This window comes from Tenrec ecaudatus, chromosome 2 (genome assembly GCF_050624435.1).
Source record: "Tenrec ecaudatus isolate mTenEca1 chromosome 2, mTenEca1.hap1, whole genome shotgun sequence".
Classification (NCBI taxonomy): domain Eukaryota; kingdom Metazoa; phylum Chordata; class Mammalia; order Afrosoricida; family Tenrecidae; genus Tenrec; species Tenrec ecaudatus.
Window position 1 is genome coordinate 51,087,322 of NC_134531.1, and position 19,604 is coordinate 51,106,925.

General features: G+C 53.0%; 2 protein-coding genes across 2 annotated transcripts; both read right to left on the reverse strand.

Moving 5' to 3' along the window:
• Positions 1 to 937: 937 nt before the first annotated feature.
• MCIDAS (multiciliate differentiation and DNA synthesis associated cell cycle protein) lies at positions 938 to 6,597 on the reverse strand. Its single transcript, XM_075543019.1, has 7 exons — positions 6,481 to 6,597; positions 6,297 to 6,393; positions 6,044 to 6,135; positions 3,180 to 3,255; positions 2,560 to 2,783; positions 1,615 to 1,725; positions 938 to 1,378 (listed from the first exon to the last, which is right to left on the reverse strand). The coding sequence occupies exons 1-7, from the start codon at positions 6,595 to 6,597 to the stop codon at positions 938 to 940; spliced, it is 1,158 nt and encodes a 385-aa protein (XP_075399134.1).
• Positions 6,598 to 10,785: 4,188 nt separating this feature from the next.
• CCNO (cyclin O) lies at positions 10,786 to 12,831 on the reverse strand. Its single transcript, XM_075543020.1, has 3 exons — positions 12,463 to 12,831; positions 11,663 to 11,848; positions 10,786 to 11,442 (listed from the first exon to the last, which is right to left on the reverse strand). The coding sequence occupies exons 1-3, from the start codon at positions 12,829 to 12,831 to the stop codon at positions 10,957 to 10,959; spliced, it is 1,041 nt and encodes a 346-aa protein (XP_075399135.1). The 3' UTR covers positions 10,786 to 10,956.
• Between the last annotated feature and the right edge of the window lie 6,773 nt (positions 12,832 to 19,604).

Sequence of the window (19,604 nt, forward strand, 5' to 3'; positions counted from 1 at the left end):
TAAAACATGAACAGGCACCTCAGTTTTCTCCATGGAATTTAAGTGGACACAAAAATAGCCTTTCTGGTGGCTGGCAGAGCACCAGAACATGCTCTCGGTGGCAGGTAGCATTTTCATGAGAGGACATGCATTTCTCCGTCAAAGCTTGCTTTTCTAGTGAGTATTGTTTGCACACGTAAAACTGAACATGCTACTCCATCGAACTTCCCCTAAGTGTTACAAAATGATTGCGCAGGTTCATTTAAAAGCCATCACTTGCGTAACCACCTATTGCTTGACAGCTAGTCTCAGAAGCCCTGGCTGTTCCTCTGCCTCACTGAAGTTTGCAGTTGGGAAAACATTTTCAATAGGAATGCAGTTAGGTCTGGTCCCAGCACCGGGGAGGTTGAATGGTGTCTTCAAACATTCACCCAGAAACCTGGCTTCTGGGCCCAGAATGCTGAGACTAGTGAGAACAATGGGACATTTCCAAGAATGGCTCCTATTGTGCAAAACCACTAAACCTTTGGGAGTTTCTCCTATTAAACTAGGGCGTTATGGAATTTTAAAGCGCGGTGGGTATGTGCTAGGCTCTAACAGCAAGGTCCGCAGTTAGAAACACCCAGCCACTGGGCAGGAGAAAGGCTTTCTATCCCAGTTCAGAGTTCAGAGTCGCAGACCCACAGGGGGCGGTTCTGCTCTGTTCCTCAGGGCGGCTGAGTCAGCAGCCGGTGGCAGTGAGTTCGGTTTGGGGTTTCCCGGGGAAGGGGGGAGGGCTAGACACACCCTTAATAGCAGAACTGTGAATGTAGTGCAGCATCAAGGCGTGCTGGTTGGGATGACACTGCAGCGTGGCGTCGGCCCTGCACTGGGAATTTTCCGGCAGCCAGTTCAGGAAACTTCCACCAACTGCGGGACACCTCCCTTGGACTAAGACAAAGAAAGGCGGCGTCCCTGCTCAACTAGGGACCCAGCGGAATTTGTAGCCCCCGCTGACTGTCCGGATGGTGAAGGCGTTGCCCTGGGGGAAAGCCAGGGTGCGGATGGTGCTGTGGCTGCTGATGGGGGTCCTAAAGGAGCCACCCTCCTCCAGCTCGCTGTGACTCAGGTTCAGCGCGCTGCGGCTGCATTCTGTCCGCAGCTCCCGGAAAGCACCATGCAAATTGCAGGGCCTGTAGTCCGTGCTTGCGGGCTCTGGCTGCAGCCGCGGCCGCTTGGGGTCGTGGCTCTTCAGGGCTTCGTCACAGAGCTCCGAAATCTCTTTCAGGATGGCGTCCATCTCGCCGCAATCCTGGCCAGCAGCGCTGAAGAGCTCTTCCAGGCTCCTTTTGGCTGTGGCTTTGAGCAGCAAGGGCTCAGTTGTCGCCTGGTAGTCCCAGGACTGCGTGATCATCAGCTTCTGAGGACAGTGGGGAAGGGGCACAGTGGGCCTCATGAGGGCAATGTCCTCCAGACCAGAGGAGTGGCAGACGCGCCCCTGCAGGTGTCTCTGAGAACTCTCAACTGCTCTCCCTGCTTTTCCCTAGCTGCCCCGCCCCCACCTGCCCACCACATCCCACACTGGCAGTGGGTTCGAGGGGTGCACAGGAGCAGTGCCGGGATACTATAGGGGACACATGTCCTGACACCACTTACATCCAGTACTGAGGCCAGATGCCGGGCGCGACTGGCTAGTTCCTTCAACTGCACATTTTGCTCTTTGAGCGAGGTGATCTCCTCCTGCTTCTGGGTCAGCGACACGTGCAGCTGCAGGGAGAGGAGACCCAAACATTCCCGGGTAGGCCACTGCGCTTGGTCGCATCTGCACAGTGTGCGTCGGGGAAACCCAGATCCTAATGTCTCATCGGGCATTAGGGAGCCGAAGGCATTGGTGTGAGCCCACCCACACATAGCAAACTAACTTTTGAGAATGAGTGAATTCTGACGCTACTGCTCTTCCTTACAGGAGTAGAGAGCCTTGTCTTCCTCCTGAAGAGTGGCTGGGGGTTTTGAACTGCAGACCCGGCCATAAGCGGCCCAGCATGCCACCACTACTTAACCAAGGCGCCTGGTGTTTTCGAGAGTGACAATAATAATCAATTTCCTTCATTGGACTTTCCTTTTACATAGCATTTCGGCAAAAGATAAATGAATCCTCACGTTGGGCAACAGGCAAATCTAGGTTGTAATCTAATTTCGCCCTACTTGGCTAGGCAATTCAACCTCCCAGTCCTCTTTTCCTGACCTGTAAAACGGGTCTGATAAGAGGAGCACCTCCATAGGAAGTTGTGTTAAATAAAAGTGTGAAGTTAATTGATACGCACAATGCCAAGCACATAGAAAGTTCTCAAAAACACAGGTATATATCTATGTTTATATATGTACCGGAGGCTGTAATAAAAATCGGAGCAGAGGGGGCTGCACAGTCCCTTTTAGTGCACTGGAAGCTCAGGCAGAGCCAATAGAGCAATGGCCACGGAAGCCCCTCACGCTGGTCTGCTGGTTCTGATGTCCACGGGTGCATTTCTGCCCCTGTGCCACTTGGGCAACCCCCACTTCCGTCCATCCCTTTGCCCCTGCCCAAGATTCCTGGCCGCCTACTTGGTTATTCTCAACGAGCGCGTCGCCCAACGCCCTCTGGTTCTGGTAGGCCATCTCTTTCCAGTACTGCTCCAGCGGTGCCACATCTGGAGGGCACAGCGGCAGGGACCGCACAGTCCTTGGGTCTAGCGGTGGCGGGGAGAGGCAGGTTTCCAAGGGTGACACATCACAGGGTGAGAAGGGGAAGTCTTCGCCAGCGAGCGGGGGTGACATCAGAGAGGCGTCTGAGGGAAGAACATGAGCTGGGTTTACAGCCGGGTGTCAGGGGCGAGATGCCAGGGCCAGTTGTAAAACACATGGGAAGGTTTGAGAAGAGAACCCCTCACTCCCTGACACCCATGGTCCCCAGGCCCTGAGAGACACCTTGTGCTCACACTGCACTCCCTCAGTTTTGTGGCTGTTCAACCCATCGGAACCGCCACTTCACGGTGAGCAGTGCAAATGTGCACCTGCTGCCACTCCTGGAACCAGCCTGCACCTGGCCCATGAGGAAGGGAAAGGGATCGCTAGCAGATGGCCGGGATACTACTTCACAGCAGGCCCTGAAATCAGGTTTGGCGGTGTGGGGCACCCCACCCCCACCCCGCGCTGTTGCTCATCTGCAAGGAAACCCCACTTGCCTGCAATGAGATCATCCACTGTGTCTCTGAAATCTTGCAGATCCACGAAGTCCGGTTCGGCGTGCAGAGGGCGGTTCTGAAATAAACCGGAGGTGTAAGCTGGCTCAAGTGGCGTCGGGGGAGGGGCCAGACTGCAGGGCTCAACTGCAGGTTTGCAAGCACCGGAGTCTCATACCTGCAGACCAAAGCTCCCCCCCTGCAGCCCAGCAGGCATGCGCACGGTGGCGAGCAGCATGCGGGGCGGGGACCAGGTCCTCCAGGCTCCTGTCCACCGGCCCAGTCAGGAGCGGCAGTCTCCTTTCGGTTCTGCGAAGTCCAGGGTCCAGCTTCTGAGAGCCGCTCACTGGGCCCCACGTGCCGTCTCATTGGTTGGTCACGGGCCAATCAGCGGCCTGCTCTCCTCCCGCGGTCCTCACTGCTCAGCATCCTAACCCAGACTTACCCAGGACAAGGAGCAGGCAGCAAGGCGACAGAACACCTGACTGGAGACCCAGTTTCTCCTGAGGCTGAGGCGTACACGCATCATAAATGGGGGGGAGGGGATTGGGAGGAGATAGGCTAGGTTTTAAGTAGTCGTGGAAAGTGCTACTATTGAGCAAGCACCAAGATGGTATCAACTGGTCCTTTCCACTTCCCCCCAAAGTGCAGTGAGCTTTTCTCTGGTCCCATGAGTCTTCAGCATCTTGAATGAGACACTCCCCTGGGTCCCTGCAATGTGTCTGGATGCAAAAGGGGCCGTAGTGCCTTAAAAAAAAAACGTGGACATTGACAGTGGAGTCTTGCCCTTAATCCTCACAGCAATAGTGGGAAGTTGGCAGAGCTGGGGAGTGACTCCCTGTCCTTGGATGGAGAATCTGAAGCTCAGAGATTCTGAGTTGCCCAAAGTAACCCAGCTAGTAAATAGATGGGATCCCAGCTCCCATGCCAGCCAGGTTGCCGGCTTCCACCTCTCTACACCTCACTGCCTCTAAAATGGACCTCTGCGGAGATAGCTTTCCCTGGAGACAGCACTGCTGAAGGTAAAGGAGTTTCCGGGGAGGGGGGGGGGGCGCCTGGGGGATGCGCCCAGTGCTCCCATCAGAAAGAGCTAGTTTGCAGACTGCCCTTACATTCTACTATTTCCTGTTGGTTCCTTTGTGGGGATCCTATTATTTTCCTAGAACCCCCCATGCCCCCACGATTTAAATAATTCTGAAAAGAGGAACCTATTCTGACTCTAACTTCAAAGAGCAGACAGGCTTATCAGTTTTCCCAAGAGAGGAGAGATTGACCACGCTTGGAGGCTCCTGGCACCCAGTGGAGAATTGAGGCTGTAACAGGAAGTGGTTTTAAGAAGTTAGTGCTGAGGACCTCACACAATCCTTGGATCCCAAGTTCTGCCTCGGGGTGGGGTGAGGCGTTGTAGCAGGTCCCTGCAGAAGTCCAGTAGTGAAATTCATTTCCCATTGGGCTCCAGATCTCCCTCAAAAACAATTTGGAGAAAGATCGTAATTCAACTGAAGGAGCAACACGCCAACTCAGGACCTGGGGCCCAAGAAATGTCCCTCCTATGCTCCCCCCAAGTAGCACAATGCATCTGGGACTCCAAAGACTCCTGAAGCACCTCCTCACTCCATCCACCTTCTCCATGGGGGGATAGTCCCCTCAGGGCCTCTTTTCTTCTTCACTAGCTCTGGTCTCCCCAGGAAATCTCCTGGACCTTTTAGTCCATCTATTGTCCTTGAAAGCTTTGAAGCCTACTTTCCTCATTATTTTTTTAAATGTCACTTTTAAAGCTACAATAACACCAAAAAGGATTAACAGTGAGCATGATGCAAAATTTAAATGTGATATACTTAAGCAAACATCCAGTAAGTGTCTGCATGGGTTTTGCTACATGGGAAATAAACACAGTGGGGTGAGGGAGTGGATTGGGCTCCTAGGTGAGTTGGAAGATGCTCAGGCACTCTTTTCCTTTTTGTGTTTCAGAGCAATAAATGGGCCTTTGCAGGACAACACCCACGCCTGACTCTTGTTATAGCAACCTGGGCTCTAGCCCAAGGTTCTAAGAGGCCCTTGACCCTGGAGAAACTTGAAAGCCTTGCTCCATCACCACCCGTAACTCCAGGAGAGTTCTATGCTGGGCCTGTCCCTGTGGACTTCACAGCCCAATGCCTGCTGCCACCAAGTTGGAGCTAGCACTCTTCCCTTGGAGTCTAAGGCACTCCATAATCCAAGGATGAGCCAGGCTTCTGGCCTCTGGGCATCAGTGCAGGGAGGTTCCATTCGCTGCCTGGAGGGTAAGAGGGGGGTCATCTCTGCAGTGGCTCAAGGTAGAAAGGGAATGGGAGTAAGAAGGCAAGTGAGTTTTGAAGGAAAGAAAACATTCACAGGTCTCTCCTGTAAGTGAAGAGAGGCCTGGGAGGAGGGCGAAAGGACTTTTTAAAAGTGCCCAACTGCTGAAGGGTCATTTCTGCAGAAGAGGAGCGCTTTTGTTTCAGGTTTCTTCCCGATCTTTTCTATTTCTTCTTCCCCTAAATGTAACATCTCGTCCTCTTTCCCAGTCTTGAGGAAGCTATTAGCCACCGATCTCCACTCTTTTTTGGTGTTAGTGATGGCCTGAATGGAGGTGTTGGAGGGGAGACAGGTCAAATGTCGGATGCCCAGGGGCCCTCCAAGGTGAGGCACTAGGTCCCAAGTTGGCCAGGAACTCCTGAAAAGTGGCTGTGGTAACCCATGAGGAAGGAGAGGTTCCCAAGGATCTGGTTCTCCCAACATGACTCCCCAACCAATCCCGCGTGCTGGGGATCCCCACCCGGGTTTTGAGCTAAGCGAGGCCCGCCAGAGCCCTGCGGGTTCAGGGGCTGGGGGACGGAAAGGGGTACCTGCGGTGCGGCGCGGTCACCGCTAGGCGGCGCGTCGGGCCCGAGCAGCGAGGAGCAGTCGGCGAGGTCCTGCAGGTCTATGGTGGTGAGGGCTGCACAGGGAGACCGGGAGACAAGCGCCGGGGGGGACGTCCCTGAGTCTGGGGCCCGGCCGGGCGTCCGAGCCAGGGGAAGCGAAGCTCCTCCTAGCGTCGTGGGCCGCCCTCACCCAGCACGGGGATCCCGAGGGGATGCGCGGGGCCTCGGGGCTCACCTGGGAGCGCAGCGGGCTCCGCGTCCGCCGGGTCCGCGTACACGGAAACCGGGCTGCCGCCGCTGCAGCCGGGAAAGAACTTCCGCGGAGGGGCGAACTAGTGGGGCACACACCCAGTGAGCGGGGTCAGCCGTGGCGGGGCGCGCCCAGCCCGCGCCCGGCCGGACCCGGCTCCCGACCCCACCTTCCTCTCCACCTTGCCAGGCTTGCCCAGGGGCCGGCCGGCCAGCTCGGGCATCCTGTTGGGGCAGATGCTGTCGAAGGCCCGGCGTCCCTCCGCGCGTGCCCTGCACGCCTGCATCCTGCCTCGGACGCGCTCGGCCCCGGAGCCCGGGTCTGCCGCCGAGGTAGCGGAGGGCGCGTGGCCCGGGCGGAGCCGAGGGGCGGCGCGTGGCCGGGGCGGAGCGCCGGGGCGGCCGCGCGGGAGGGGTGGCTCGCGCCGGAGCGCTGGAGGTGGCGCCTTCAGCCCGGGGCGATCTGCGTCCCGGCGGGGGCGGTAAAGCCAGCCTGGCAACGCGGCTTCCCCCGGGAGCCGCGAGCGCGGGGTCCCAGCCCGCGAGCGCCCTTTGGGCGAAAGTTGGCGCCGCCGCGCCCGCCCGCGCCCGCGGGAAGCTCGGGAGGAGGGGCGGACGAGCCCCAGCCGCGCCGGCCCCGGGTCCCTGCCGCCTCTGGTCAGCGGGGATGGGCAAGTTCTTAGTTGCTCTTCCCAGCCCAGGTCCAAAACACCACGGGAGGACACCGGAAGACAGAGCTAGACTGGAGTTTCCTCCGCTCTGCAAAATTCGAAGGGGATGCGGGGTTCCTCCAGGTACACCCCGGGGCAGCTCCCATCCCCACCCCCAGAAAACAGCCCAGGCCTCAAACCTTGGCCACGCCCCACCGCCGACCCTTAATTTCTTCTGGTCGGACGCCTGTCGCTCGTCCAACGTCAGGGTCCCCTGCCCGCAGGGGCTCAGCTCAAGCAAAGTGACACCCACAACTCGCCCCCTCTCCCCCAATGTCTGAAAACTCCAAGTGGACAGCTCCAGTCGCCTCCAACCCACGTTTCTCCGTCTCTCTCCTGGTGGCTTCAGCTTCCCAGCGCTCAGATGTAGTTCAAACAACCGTCGGAAACTCGCGTCTTTTTGTCCTCTCACACCGCTGAGGCACCTTGCTTGCACCTTACTGATACCTTTCCCACACAAACCCCCAAATCACTGCCACGGTGTTGATTCCCACTCGTCATGAACCTAAAGGACGGGGTAGAACCAATTGCCCCTTTAGACTTCTGAGACTTTCCTCTTTATGGAAACAGATAGCCCCAACTTTCTTGCGCGGAGAGGCTGGTGAGTTTGAACCAAAGCTGCTGACCCTGCGGTTTAGCAGCCCAATGCATAGGCCACTATGCCACGAGGCCCCCTATCTATACCTCTCTCACTCTCGGGGCCCCAGAGTGAAGGCTGACTCAGAGTGACCCCCTGTGGGTTTCCGGTTTCCCAGACTGTTTCCCAGAAGGAAAAGCCCAGTCTTTCTCCCGCAGAGCTGCAAACCGTGCAGGTCACCGCACCGCCAGGGCTCCTTACTTATACTTAGTAGGAGGGAACGATCCTTTATTTGCATCCATTCTCTGGGTTAAGAAATGAGAGATCCTAACAGTAATTGAGGGTAACCCATACGGTATAACTGGGGCAGATTGAACCCGTCTGCCCAAGGCTGTAGATGCAGGCCGTGATGGGGGGAGGTCCCTTGACTAGAGACCGCGGGGCAGTATTCTTGGTGTTGCTCTCTGGCTTTCCAGTGGGATCTGGCGTCACCTTTGAACAGATCCCTGAGCTCTAGTTCTTCAAGCAAAACAGAAATACTAACCTCGGTAGAGTTATTGTGAAGACAAATGAGATCTTTATTGGTGCATGGCATGCGAACTTTAATGCTCTGCACTTTCAGCTCTAGACCCCAGCAGCCCAGTCACAAGGCAGTGCACATCCCTGTTCCCACCCAACCTGTGAGATGGGGAGGGGGTGCTTGACTGTTTTGGGGCTTCTCTACATGGACATCATTATGAATTTTCGAGAATAAACTTATTTTTCAAATATTAATGAGTCCCCCTAGTGGGATAGGAAAATATCAACGAGTTCGTGGAAAACTTAAATACAAAGAGAATGGCTATTTTTGGAAGAATTTTTTTGAATCCCCTGCATATACTAATACATCTACAATGGATTATTTGTGGCAACAAAACATGGAATAGCAGATAATCAGTACATTATGGCCCTCTGGTCTGGATCATTCTGGAACCAAATCGCCCATAGCAATCTTGGCTGAGGGCTTAAATGCTCCTAAAGCCATTCTTCTGCAGAAAGACCAGCTCCCCACCCTCAACCCCCACCCCCCTCTTTGCAGCCAGGCTGTGGGCTCCAGTTATTTGAGGACTTGGAACAGGCCAGATGATCAATAGGCTGCTTCTCCAGGTATGTAAAGATAGGACAGCATTTTACCAACAGCTTGGTGATTTCCACTTCAAGCTCTTGGCAGTATAAGGGAAAGAAGTTGTTCCTGGAAAATTTAGCGTTACACCTGGAGAGGAAGGTTACCAGGGGCTCAGAGTCAGGCACCCTAGGCATCCTGCATCTTGAAGGATGAGAGTGAAATGAGAGGTTCTTTAACTTGAGTTTGCTTGTTTGTGGTTGTTGCGCATTTTAATTTGCCCTAGACTGGTGTTCTCACCTCAATTTTTTATTGCAAGATTTTTGCATTGTATCGCTAGAAAAAGAGCCACCTTGGTGGCACAGTGGTTACTTGTTAGGCTGCTAATTGCAAGGTCAGCAGTTCAAAACCACCAGCCACCTCTGCAGGAGAAAAACAGGGCTTGTTAATTCTGTAAAGTCAGTCTCAGAAACTCACAGTGCTCACTTTGAGTTTTTGGTTGTTTTTTTTGGGGGGGGGGTGGAGGAGGGGGTTGTATTACTAGAAAAAAGTTTTCATGTCTTGAAGAAATGTGCCAGGAACAGTGCTGGGTGACTGTGAAAGCATCTCATTCATTTCGTAACCCAACCCTATGAGGTGTGCTGTTGGTCTCACTTTACAGGTGAGACTTATAAAGGTATGGCTATCTAGGGTCAACTCAAGTAAGAACCTTAAATGACTCCAGAGCCCCTTTGTCTGGTCCTTTCTTCATTCTCCTTCATGACCATTTATTTCCATTTCACAACAGCCCAGGCATCAACTAACCGTAAACCTAAATGAGGTTCCGAAATTTGCCAGAGGCAACATAGTAAAGCCTGCAAACTCTGGAAACTAGGTAAGGGAGAAACCTGTCAGAAAAGGAAAACTCAAATATTTCCCACTAAAAGAAGCAACAGAAAGTTGCAAGGCTGCTGCTCCCTGTAAGAGGTAGGGACCTTGTGAGACCTGGAAAAACAAGGCCATTCCAGTTCTCCCAGGTTTCATCCTAGAACTGCAGTTTCCCCGCAGTGAGAATGCAGATTGAGTGCTAGTGATACCTGAGTGTCAACTCCAGTAAGCTCCCTCTCTTTAAAACAGGACTGTCCTGAGTGGCATAGGTTACCAGTTGGGCTGCCAACCATAAGGTCAGTAATTCAAAACCAACAGCTGCCCCATGAGAGAAAGATGAGGCTTTCTACTCCTGTATAGTTTGTCCACAGCCACAGTTCTAGCCAGCCCTGTAGGGTCCCTCTAATTTGGAATAGACTCAATGGCAGTGAGAATTTTAGGTCGTCCTCATTGGAGAGCACATAACTTGCCAAAATGGAATGCTACTTCGGGAAGAGCTATATTCCTATGGAGAATTAATAGCAATCTCCAAGTGGGAAAGTTTAACCAGGAAGGTTAAAGATGAGCCTCTGGCCTCATGGCTGCCTTCAAATTCTGTTTCCTCCATGGTAAGTCCCAACGTCCTATTCTGAAAACCAGGATAGTCGTTTGCCCCATAGTGTTTGGGAGGGGACAGTCCTACAGAGATCCTGATAATACCAAGCACATGGTCAACAAGCAATGCCAACCATTGTTGTGTTATCATTATGTGGCAAGTGGAAGACAGGTGTGAACCATTAAACCTTGTGATTGCAGGTTACCAGGGTTCAATGTGAACGTATCAACCCAACCTGCAAAACCCACAATCTCCAACAGCTTTAGGTCAGGAATGCTTGCTTCTTCCTAGGATAGCGCACCTATGGTGCTCCCCCTACGCCCAGGCTTCCCAGCAGAGGGCACCAGCCCACGACTGAGAGCGTGCCCAGGGCTTTGGGCCCCTGGAAGACAGTCCTCAGCCTCCTGCAGAGAGGTCTGGGATCCAGGCCATATTGTTAACCCCGCCTAGGGCATTCTGACAGGGATGTCATCTACAGAGCTGCCCCCCCCCCTTCCACCCCTCCGGATGCACTGCCCGACCTGACACCTCTTTCCCTTCCTACAGGACAGACTCCCGCAATGGCAAGCTTCACACAAACCACGATAGGCAGCCTCTTTTTTATTGGGAAGATTCAGCTCTCTCGTGTACTCTCAGCCAAATAAATGAGACGCCACAGCGTGGACACTATTTACAACCTGCAGGGCGACCTGCCCACCAAGCAGGAACCCGCGACCTCGGGCCAATACTGCGCTCTGCTGCAGTCCGGAGCGCGGTCGAGCGGCCGCGCCAGAGCACGGAGCCCGAGGATCGGCTTCAGGTCGATCTCGGGGCCAGGCTGCACTTCTCGCCGATCTGGAGGGGCAGCACGTGCGCTAAGGAGGCCTCGTTGAGGGCCACCAGCAGCTGCAGCTTGTCTAGGCAGTCCTCCAGCGCCGCCTGCGCGTGGCCGCCCAGGAGCCGGTCCAGCGGGCGCGGGAGGCGCAGCAGGCGGTCGGCCAGCGCCAAGCAGCCGAGGGCCAGCAGGGAGGGGGCGTAGCTGGTGAAGGCATAGTCCGCTAGGCTCAGCTCCGCTACCCCCTGCGCCAGCGCCTGCGCCTCCAGGGCTTCGGCGACCGCGGCCTGCCCGGCCTCGACGCGCGCGTGCGTGTAATGCTCCAGGAAGAAGCAGACGGTGGGCGCGCCCAGGTCGAACTGCAGCTTGTGCAGCACGATGCACTCGAGGTTGCAGAGCTGCTGCCGGGAGAAGGCGCCGCAGCACAGGGCCAGGAGCTGCTTCACGCGCGGCGGGTGCACCTCCACCTGCAACGCCGGGCACCGTCAGCGAACGCCCGAACCCCAGTGCCAACCACGCCCCCAGCCCCGGGCCCCCGCCTCGAACCTCGAACCTCCCGTCACCCCGGGCGTCCAAAGCCCCGACTGTTCCTGTGGAGCGTGCGGCAAGGGTGGTTGGGTTACGCCGGCGGCAGTTCAACGCTTGCAAACGCGGCGGACGAGAGAGAAGGGCGTCGGGTGGAGGTACCTGTTTGCAAGCGACGAGCAGCGCCGTGACGCCCAGCAGCTGGAAGCAGTCGGCGGCCACCGGGGTGGTGGCGAGGAAGCGGTCCAGAGTGTTCACCGCCAGGCACAGCGACTCGAAGCAGAGGCCGAACCGGCGGTGCACGGGGATCAGCCAGCTGAGCAGCTTGCAGCGGGACTCGGCCGTCACCTGCCGGGGAGGAGGAAGGGGCGCGGCGGCGGGGTCAGGCGGAGGGGCTGCGGCAGGATGGAGCCAAGTCGCCCCAGATTCCCCGGAGAGGAAGGCAGGAAAAAGTAGGAGAAAGCTAAAGGCACCCCCCAACGTGGGAAGCCCTCGGGGCGCCCGCGCAGCAGCCTAACGGGCGCCGGGGAGAAGCCTCCGGGGCGCCAGCGTCGGTGGCTGGCGCTGCGCGAAGCGCTTCGAACGCATTACCTCGTGTCAATCCTGCCAGCCACTCAATGGGGTTCCATTTTGCAGATGAAGCCACCGGCTCAGGGTGCTTTTTAAGGTCCCCGAGGTCGGAAGGAGTCCGGGGGCTCGAACCTAGGAACTGCGTTAACTGCTCTACGCCACCGGGCCCTCACTAACCAGCCTGGAGACTTCGGCGAGGGCACCCCAGCCCGGCAGGCCCCGCGTTTGCTCCATGGGGAAAAGGGGGCCGTGGGCCCGGCAGCCGAGGCCCCCTGCCCGCCGGCCTGCGGACGGGCCCGGCGAAGGCTGGGAGGGCAGACAGAGCGGAAAGGGAGAGAGCCCCGGAGAGGAAGGGCGGCGGCGGCGGGGAGCGGGCTCGAGCAGCGCCTCACTTGTGGCTGCTGCGCCAGCGACTCCCGCGGGTGGAAGAGGCTCTCCCGCGCTCGGTGGAAGGCGTAGCAGCTCTGGCCGTAGTCGCGGAACGTCTGCAGGTCGAGCTGCGCCGGGCCGGGCTGCGGGCTGCGGCTCCGCGCCGCGGCGGGGCTGTCGGCGCCGTCCGAGCCGGAGCTGGGGCACTCGAACAAGTCGCAGACGCCCGAGTCCCCCGGCAGCGGGAGCGAGGTCAGGGACTGGAGCGGCTGCTTCCTTCGGAGGCGCAGGCGCCGGCTCTTCTTCACTGGGGCGCGGAGGTTCGGGTCGCTGTCCCGCCTCCGGATCCGCGCGGCGGGGCTGGAGGGGCTGGCCGGGCAGGAGGTCACCATGACGCAGCCAGGTGCCCCCCTCCCTCCCCACCCCTACTGCCCCCAACGCTCGGGCGGCGGCCGCAGCGCGCCGGGTGCGCGATCCCCACCGCGACCGAGGCTGGGCCCGGCGGCCAGCGCGGCCCTAAGTAGCCGCCGGCCCCCTGCCAGGCACCACACCCCCGGCCTCTCACTGGCGGAGCCAGAGCGGCACGAGGCCCGCGCTTTCCCGGCGCAAGAAGCGCTCTCCCGCGGCCGACTGGCGGCGCCGCGGCCGCAGCAAGGGGGGGGAGGTGCCCCAGCCCGCGCCACACGACCGCCTTCCGCGCCGGCTGCGCGCGTCCTCGTTACCAGGGCAACCAGAGCGGAGGCGCGGCGAGAGCCCTTGGCCCGTGGTCCCGGAAGAAGCGCGGCGGCAGCGCAGCCAGTTAAGCGCAGGGCGCAGCTGCGGGCCCCGACGGGCCCCAGGAAGGAGATTCTCCCAGGGGGCATCCCTCAGTCCACGGCCAGATGGTCTTGGCACCAGCGGGCACCCTCCGTGCCGGCTCTAATCCAGGTCGGTAATTTTGTAAAAGTTCTCTCCTGAGCTCGAAACTAAGGCGCCGATTTGCATGCTGCCTTTCCTGGAAACGTGTCAGTCACCCCTGAGGGATATCAACCATGCTCCTAATTCAACGGTGTTTCTGTTTTCTTGTTTTGTTTTTAACGTCAATCCTGGAGTCTATCCCGCTCCAGCAGGGCTTTGGTGCTCAGAAGAAAACACAAAAGTGACCACCGAACCCCAACTCGCAGGATTGTGGTCCTCTAATGCATACTGGGGCTCTGCATCTAATGGCTCACAGGCTTATTTTAGATTGTTCGCGGAACCGGCGCCCCATCCTATCTTGGGTACTACTTGCTCTGGTTTCTGCTCCTTCAGGGTGAGCAGCTCAGAGAATAGCTGGCTGGGGGTGGGGCAGAAAAGGGGGCGAGGAGGTCCAGGCAGGAGAGGGATAGGGCAGTTTCTCAGGCAGGCCTGGGGCAATGTCTCAGACACTAGTCATGGTAGAAGCTTGAGACCTCCTGTGGACTGAGTACACCTTTCCAAAGGGGCTCCTTTTTCTCATTGGTTCAATCTAGGTATTGATGCCATCTTGAGGATCAAGTAAATTAGATGTGAAAGTGCTGTCCCTTTACTTGTAAAATAGTCGGGTCCCATAAAACCATTACTGGGAAGTCAACACTCTTACCAGCCTGGAAATGTCCTGGGGGGGGGGGAGCATTATTTCATCTTCCTGTGTCTGACAGCATTATTTGGGAAGGGGGTTGGCCTATAGTTAGAGGCAACTCCCCACAGCTGGTGCCTGTTGGAGACCCTCAAGATGATGTCCTTTTCAAGGTGCTGGTCAACACCAAACTCCCTGCCATGGAGTCGATGCTGACTGACTCCTAGTGACCCTGTAGGACAGAGTAGAGCTGCCCCTGTGGGCTTCTGAGACTGTTGCTCTTTACAGGAGTAGAAAGTCCCATCTTCCGCCCCGGGAGCCACTGGTGGTTTCCAGGAGCTGACCTTGTGGTTTTCAGCCAAATCATCCCCACTGTGACACCAGGGCTCTTGATCCCACCTCATAGCATGCCCAAAGTACGTAAGACAAAATTCCACCCTCACTTTCTCCTGTGGGGCTGCTGGCACATTTGAACCACCTTTCCGTGCAGTTAGCAGCCCAGTATTTAACCTATGGCACCACCCAAGCTCCCAGAAGGCAAGAGATCAACCTGACAAAGAGCCGGAGAGGGGCCCATGGGTGGTGTAGATGGTGAAGCGCTCAACGAACTGCAAAGGTTAGTTCTTCAGAAAACATACATGGTGGTCTGCATATGAAAGGTCACAGCCTTAGAAACTCTATGCACCTGTTCTCGGCACCCAAGTTTTCTGAGTTAGGCTTAGGGTAACTCAGCAAACACACTGGGGGCATAGTGGGCAATGTGTTCCGCTCCTTGGGAGAAAAATAAGGTTCTCCTTTAGTCTCCATCTGCCTGTACAAATGAATGGAGAGAGGTTAGAACCAGGAAGACCCCTTGTTATTGCTGTTAAGTACCACCCAGTTGGCTTGGACCTATAACACTTTGTACCATAGAACAAAACACTGCGCCATCTTGTGCCATCCTCACAATTGTTCCTATGTGTGAGCCCGTCAATCCATCTCATTGAGGCCCTCCTCAGTGTCATGCCCTTCTACTTTACCAAATCTGATGTCTTTCTCCAGGGATTGGTCTCTCTTGACAACACATCCAGAGTACGTAAGATGAAGTCTTGCCATCCTTGCCTTCTGGCCTTATGTGTTAGGCTGTGTTGACTACAGAAATCCAGTGACACGCATATGTGTAAGAAAGAGCTTTAATTCCCCTAGTTCCTAAATGCTTCCTCCCACCCTGCCCCACTATCATGATCCCAATTCCCCTCAGGACCAGTGGTGAGGGTGGTGATGCCGGGAGGGTGAGGTGGAGAGGGGCAACTGATTACAAGGATCTACATATAACCTCCTCTCTGGGGGATGGTCAACAGAAAAGTGGGTATAGGGAGACATTGGACAGGGCAAGATATGAGAAAATAATAGTTTATAAATTATCAAGGGTTCATGAGGGAGGGGGAAGAGGGGAGGGAGGGGAAAAAATGAAGAGCTGATGTCAGGGGCTTGGGTGGAGAGCAAATGTTTTGAGAATGATGAGAGCAATGAATATACAAATGTGCTTTACACAATTGATGTATGTATGGATTGTGACTAATTGTATGTGCCCCTAATAAAATGATTTTTTTAAAAGCTTTAAATCAAGAAGCTTTATATTTCAGGAAAACATCCCAGCCCAACCCAACTCAGGTCATATGTGATACCAATCCATAAGTCCCTCTTTAGACTCACACACAGCCACATGTAATGATGCAGGATGCAGGAAAATCATAGGCTGGTAGGTGCAAAGTCATGTAGATCCAAAGGTCATGCCCACAAGGAGGCACCATCAGGCTGTGGTCTGACTGATAGGCTAGGCTCCACCCTTCCACTTTTATATATCTTCTGGTTGACATGAAATTATATAATGGAGCTACCAACAGAGATTAGTTTTTCCTTTTAGCAGTTCATGGCACTTTCAATGTTCTTTTCCAGCACCACAATTCAAATGAAACTGGTCTTCCTTATCCAACATTCACATGAACATGAAGCAATGGAGAATACCATGGCTTGGTTCAGGCGCACCGTAGTCCTCAAAGTAACAACCTTACTCTTCAATACTGTAATGAGATCTTGTGCAGCAGATTTACCAAATGGCATGTGTCTTCTTACTTGATTGTTGCTTCCGTGAGCATTGTTTGTGGATCCCAGCAAGACAAAATTCTTGACAACTTCAACCTTTTCATCATTTATTATGATGTTCCTATTGATCCAGTTGGGAGGATTTTGGTCTTCCTTACATTGGGCTTTAATCCATACTGAAGGCTACCATCCGTGACCTTCATTAGTATTTCAATTACTCCTACTTTCAGCAAGCAAGTTTGCCATCAGCATGTCTCAGGTTGTTAATAAGCTTTCCTCCAATCCTGATGCCACATTCTTGTTCATATGACCCACCCTCTGATTTGCTCAGCAGCAGACTAGACAAGTATGATTTGAGGACACAATGCTGATGCACACGTTTCCTGATTTTAAACCATGCAATACTCCTCGTTCTGCTTGCACAACCGCCTCTTGGTCTAGGTACAAGTTCCTCATGGGCACAATGAAGTGCTCTGGAATTCCCATTCTTCTCAAGGTTATCCACAGTTTATTATGGTCCACACAGTTGAATGCCTTTGAATAGTCAATGAAACACAAGTAGATATTTTTTCTGGTATTCTCTGCTTTGAGCCAAGATCAGTCTGACATCAGCAATGATATCCCTTGTTCCACGTCCTCTTTAATACACTGCTAGGGAACTGCCAGGTGTTCAGGCGGTTTAAAAAAATGGCATGAGTTTCCATTCAGGTATGCTTTTACTGTAGGAATAGAACTTAATCAAGATGCAAGGAGACTTTGTCTAAAGGATATACACATATATCCGTGTGTGTATGTTTCCATGTGTATTAAGGAAAACAGTGTCTACAGAATATACACATATATGTACAAGTGAAAGATCCCTGGTGTTTCTGTGGGGTAGAGGTTGGGCTGCTAGCCTAGAGGTCAGCAGTTCAAACCCGCCAATCTACTACTACTTGGGGAAAACATGAGACTGTTCCCCTGTAAAGATTTAGTTTTAGGAAACCTATATATTTGAGTGAGAGTCAACTCACTGGCAATGGGTTTGGGTTTTATGTAGTTGGCTTTTATTCTCATATGTTGCTTGGTTGAAACTATTATCACCAGAATGTTGGTTGAATTTATACATTTACTCTGAACTTGTAAGTAGCTCTGCTGGGATTCATGGAATTTGGCAAGGACATTAACTTTGAAAGGCGCTTTTCTGACTTAATGTAGCATTTTAGTTATAAAAAGCCTTTTAAAAAAAACCTTAGGTCATTGAATTTTTGCCCCCAACTCTTACTAAAAGTCTAAGTTCAAACTGATTAAATTGGAGGCAAAAATCCCCTTCTTATGTTTGCCTTCAAAGCTGAGGACTAGATCTTATATCTAAGACTGCTTTCCACTACTTCCAAGAAGAGCTTCATGTTTTTTTCTCTGGACTGTTTTTCTAGCCTTTGGAGCTTCTGCATCTTCCCTTCATAGACAGAGTTGAAAAGCAAAGAATCTTGGCCATCTCTCTCCCCTTAACAGCTAGTGGTCTTTCCATCCAGCCGCTAAATCGATTCTCAATCAATTCCTAGCCATTCATTTAACTTACTGCCCAAACAGTTATTGAGGGCATACTATGTGCCAGGAACTTTTCTGTGTACTGACAATACCAGAAAACCAAACTCTGACTCATCAACCCTATAATGCAGAGTGGAACTTTGACAAACCACTTTTGCTTTCTGAGGCTGTAAATCTTTATTGGAGCAGAAAGCCTGCAGAGATGTTGGTGGGTTGGAACTTATGACTCTTGAGGTTAGTAGCTCAAAGCTTAATCCACTACTGCACAGGGGAATACAGCAGGGAATAAACTATTCCCAAAGACTGATGATGTTTTTTTTCTGGGAGGAAACATAATAATTAAATGCATAAGTATTTCTTATGTCAAACTCTGAAAGAAGCTGAAAGAAAAATAAAATGAGAAAGAGGAATAGGAACTTTAAGATGTGGTGGTTATAGGAATTTTAAATATGAGGAATATGGGAATCCAGGACAGATAACCCCCTCAGGACCAATAATAAAGTAGAGATACCAGGAGAGTAAGAGGAAGGTGGGGTAGAAAGGGGGAACTGATCACAATGATTTACATATAACCCCCTCCCAGGGGCATGGAAATGGAAAAGTGGGTGAAGGAAGACAGAGGTCAGTGTAAGACATGAAAAAATAATAATTTATAAATCATCAAGGGTTTGTGAGGGAATGAGGGTGGGGGAGGGAGGGGAAAATGAGCTGATACCTAGGGCTCAAGTAGAAAGAAAATTTTTCGAGAATGATGATGGCAACACCACAATTCAAATGCATCTATTCAGCTACCATCTTCCTGAGCCAATGTCCAATTTTGACATGCACAGGAGGCAAAGGAGGAGACAAGGGCTTGTTCAGGCACACCTTAGACCTCAAAGTAGCATGCTTGCTTTTCAGTACTGTAAAGGGGACTTGTGCAGTAGATTTACCCAATGAGCACAATCAAGTGTTATGGAATTCCCATTCTTCTCCAGGCTCTCCATAGTTTGTTATGATCCACACAGTTGAAAGCCTTTGCATAGTCAATGAAACACCAATAAACATCTTTCTGGTATTTTTGCTTTGAGCCAAGATCCAACTGCCATCAGCAATGATATCTCTTGTTCCATGTCCTCTTCCATGTCCCTGCCTGAGCCTCTGGCAGCTCCCTGTCAATGTACTGCTGCAACCATTGTTGGACGATCTGAAGCAAAAGTTTACTTGCATGTGTTATCCATGACACCGTTCTATAATTTGTACATTTCTGTTGATCCACCTTTCTTTGGAATGGGTACAAATATGGGTCTCACCCAGTCAGTTGGACTAGTCTTTTCCAAATTTCCTGCCATAGATGAGTGAGTGTTTTCAGAGCTTCATCGGCTTGTTGAAACATTTCAATTGGTGTTGCATCAATTCCTGGAGCCTTGTTTTTGATCAGTGTTTCAGTGTAGCTTGAACTTCCTTTAGTACCATTGGTCTTGCTTATATGCTACCTCTGGAAATGGTTGAAGGCTAAGTAGTTCTTTTTGGTATGGTGAACCTATTCTTTCCATCTTTTGATGCTTCCTTCATAATTCAATATTTTGCCCAGAGAATCTTTCATATTGCAACTTGAGGCTTGAATTCTCGAGTTTTTTCAGTTTAAGATATACTCAGTGTGTTCTTCCTTTTTGTTTTCTAACTCTAGGTCTTGGCACATTTCATCATAATATTTGGCTTTGTCTTCTTGAGCTGTGCTTTGAAAGATTCTGGTCAGCCCTTTGGCTTAATCATTTCTTCCACATGCCTTAGTCACGCTACAAGACCAAGTTTCAGAGTGCCTTTTGATACACATGCTGATCTTCTCTGCCCTTTTAGTGACCTTCTGCTTTCTTCTGGTATCATGTTCTTAATGTCATATCACAGCTCATCAAGTCTTCTGTCATTACTATTTGGTGCCTCAAATTTGCACTTGAGACGTTCTCAAAATTCAAGTGGGATATCTTTAAGATC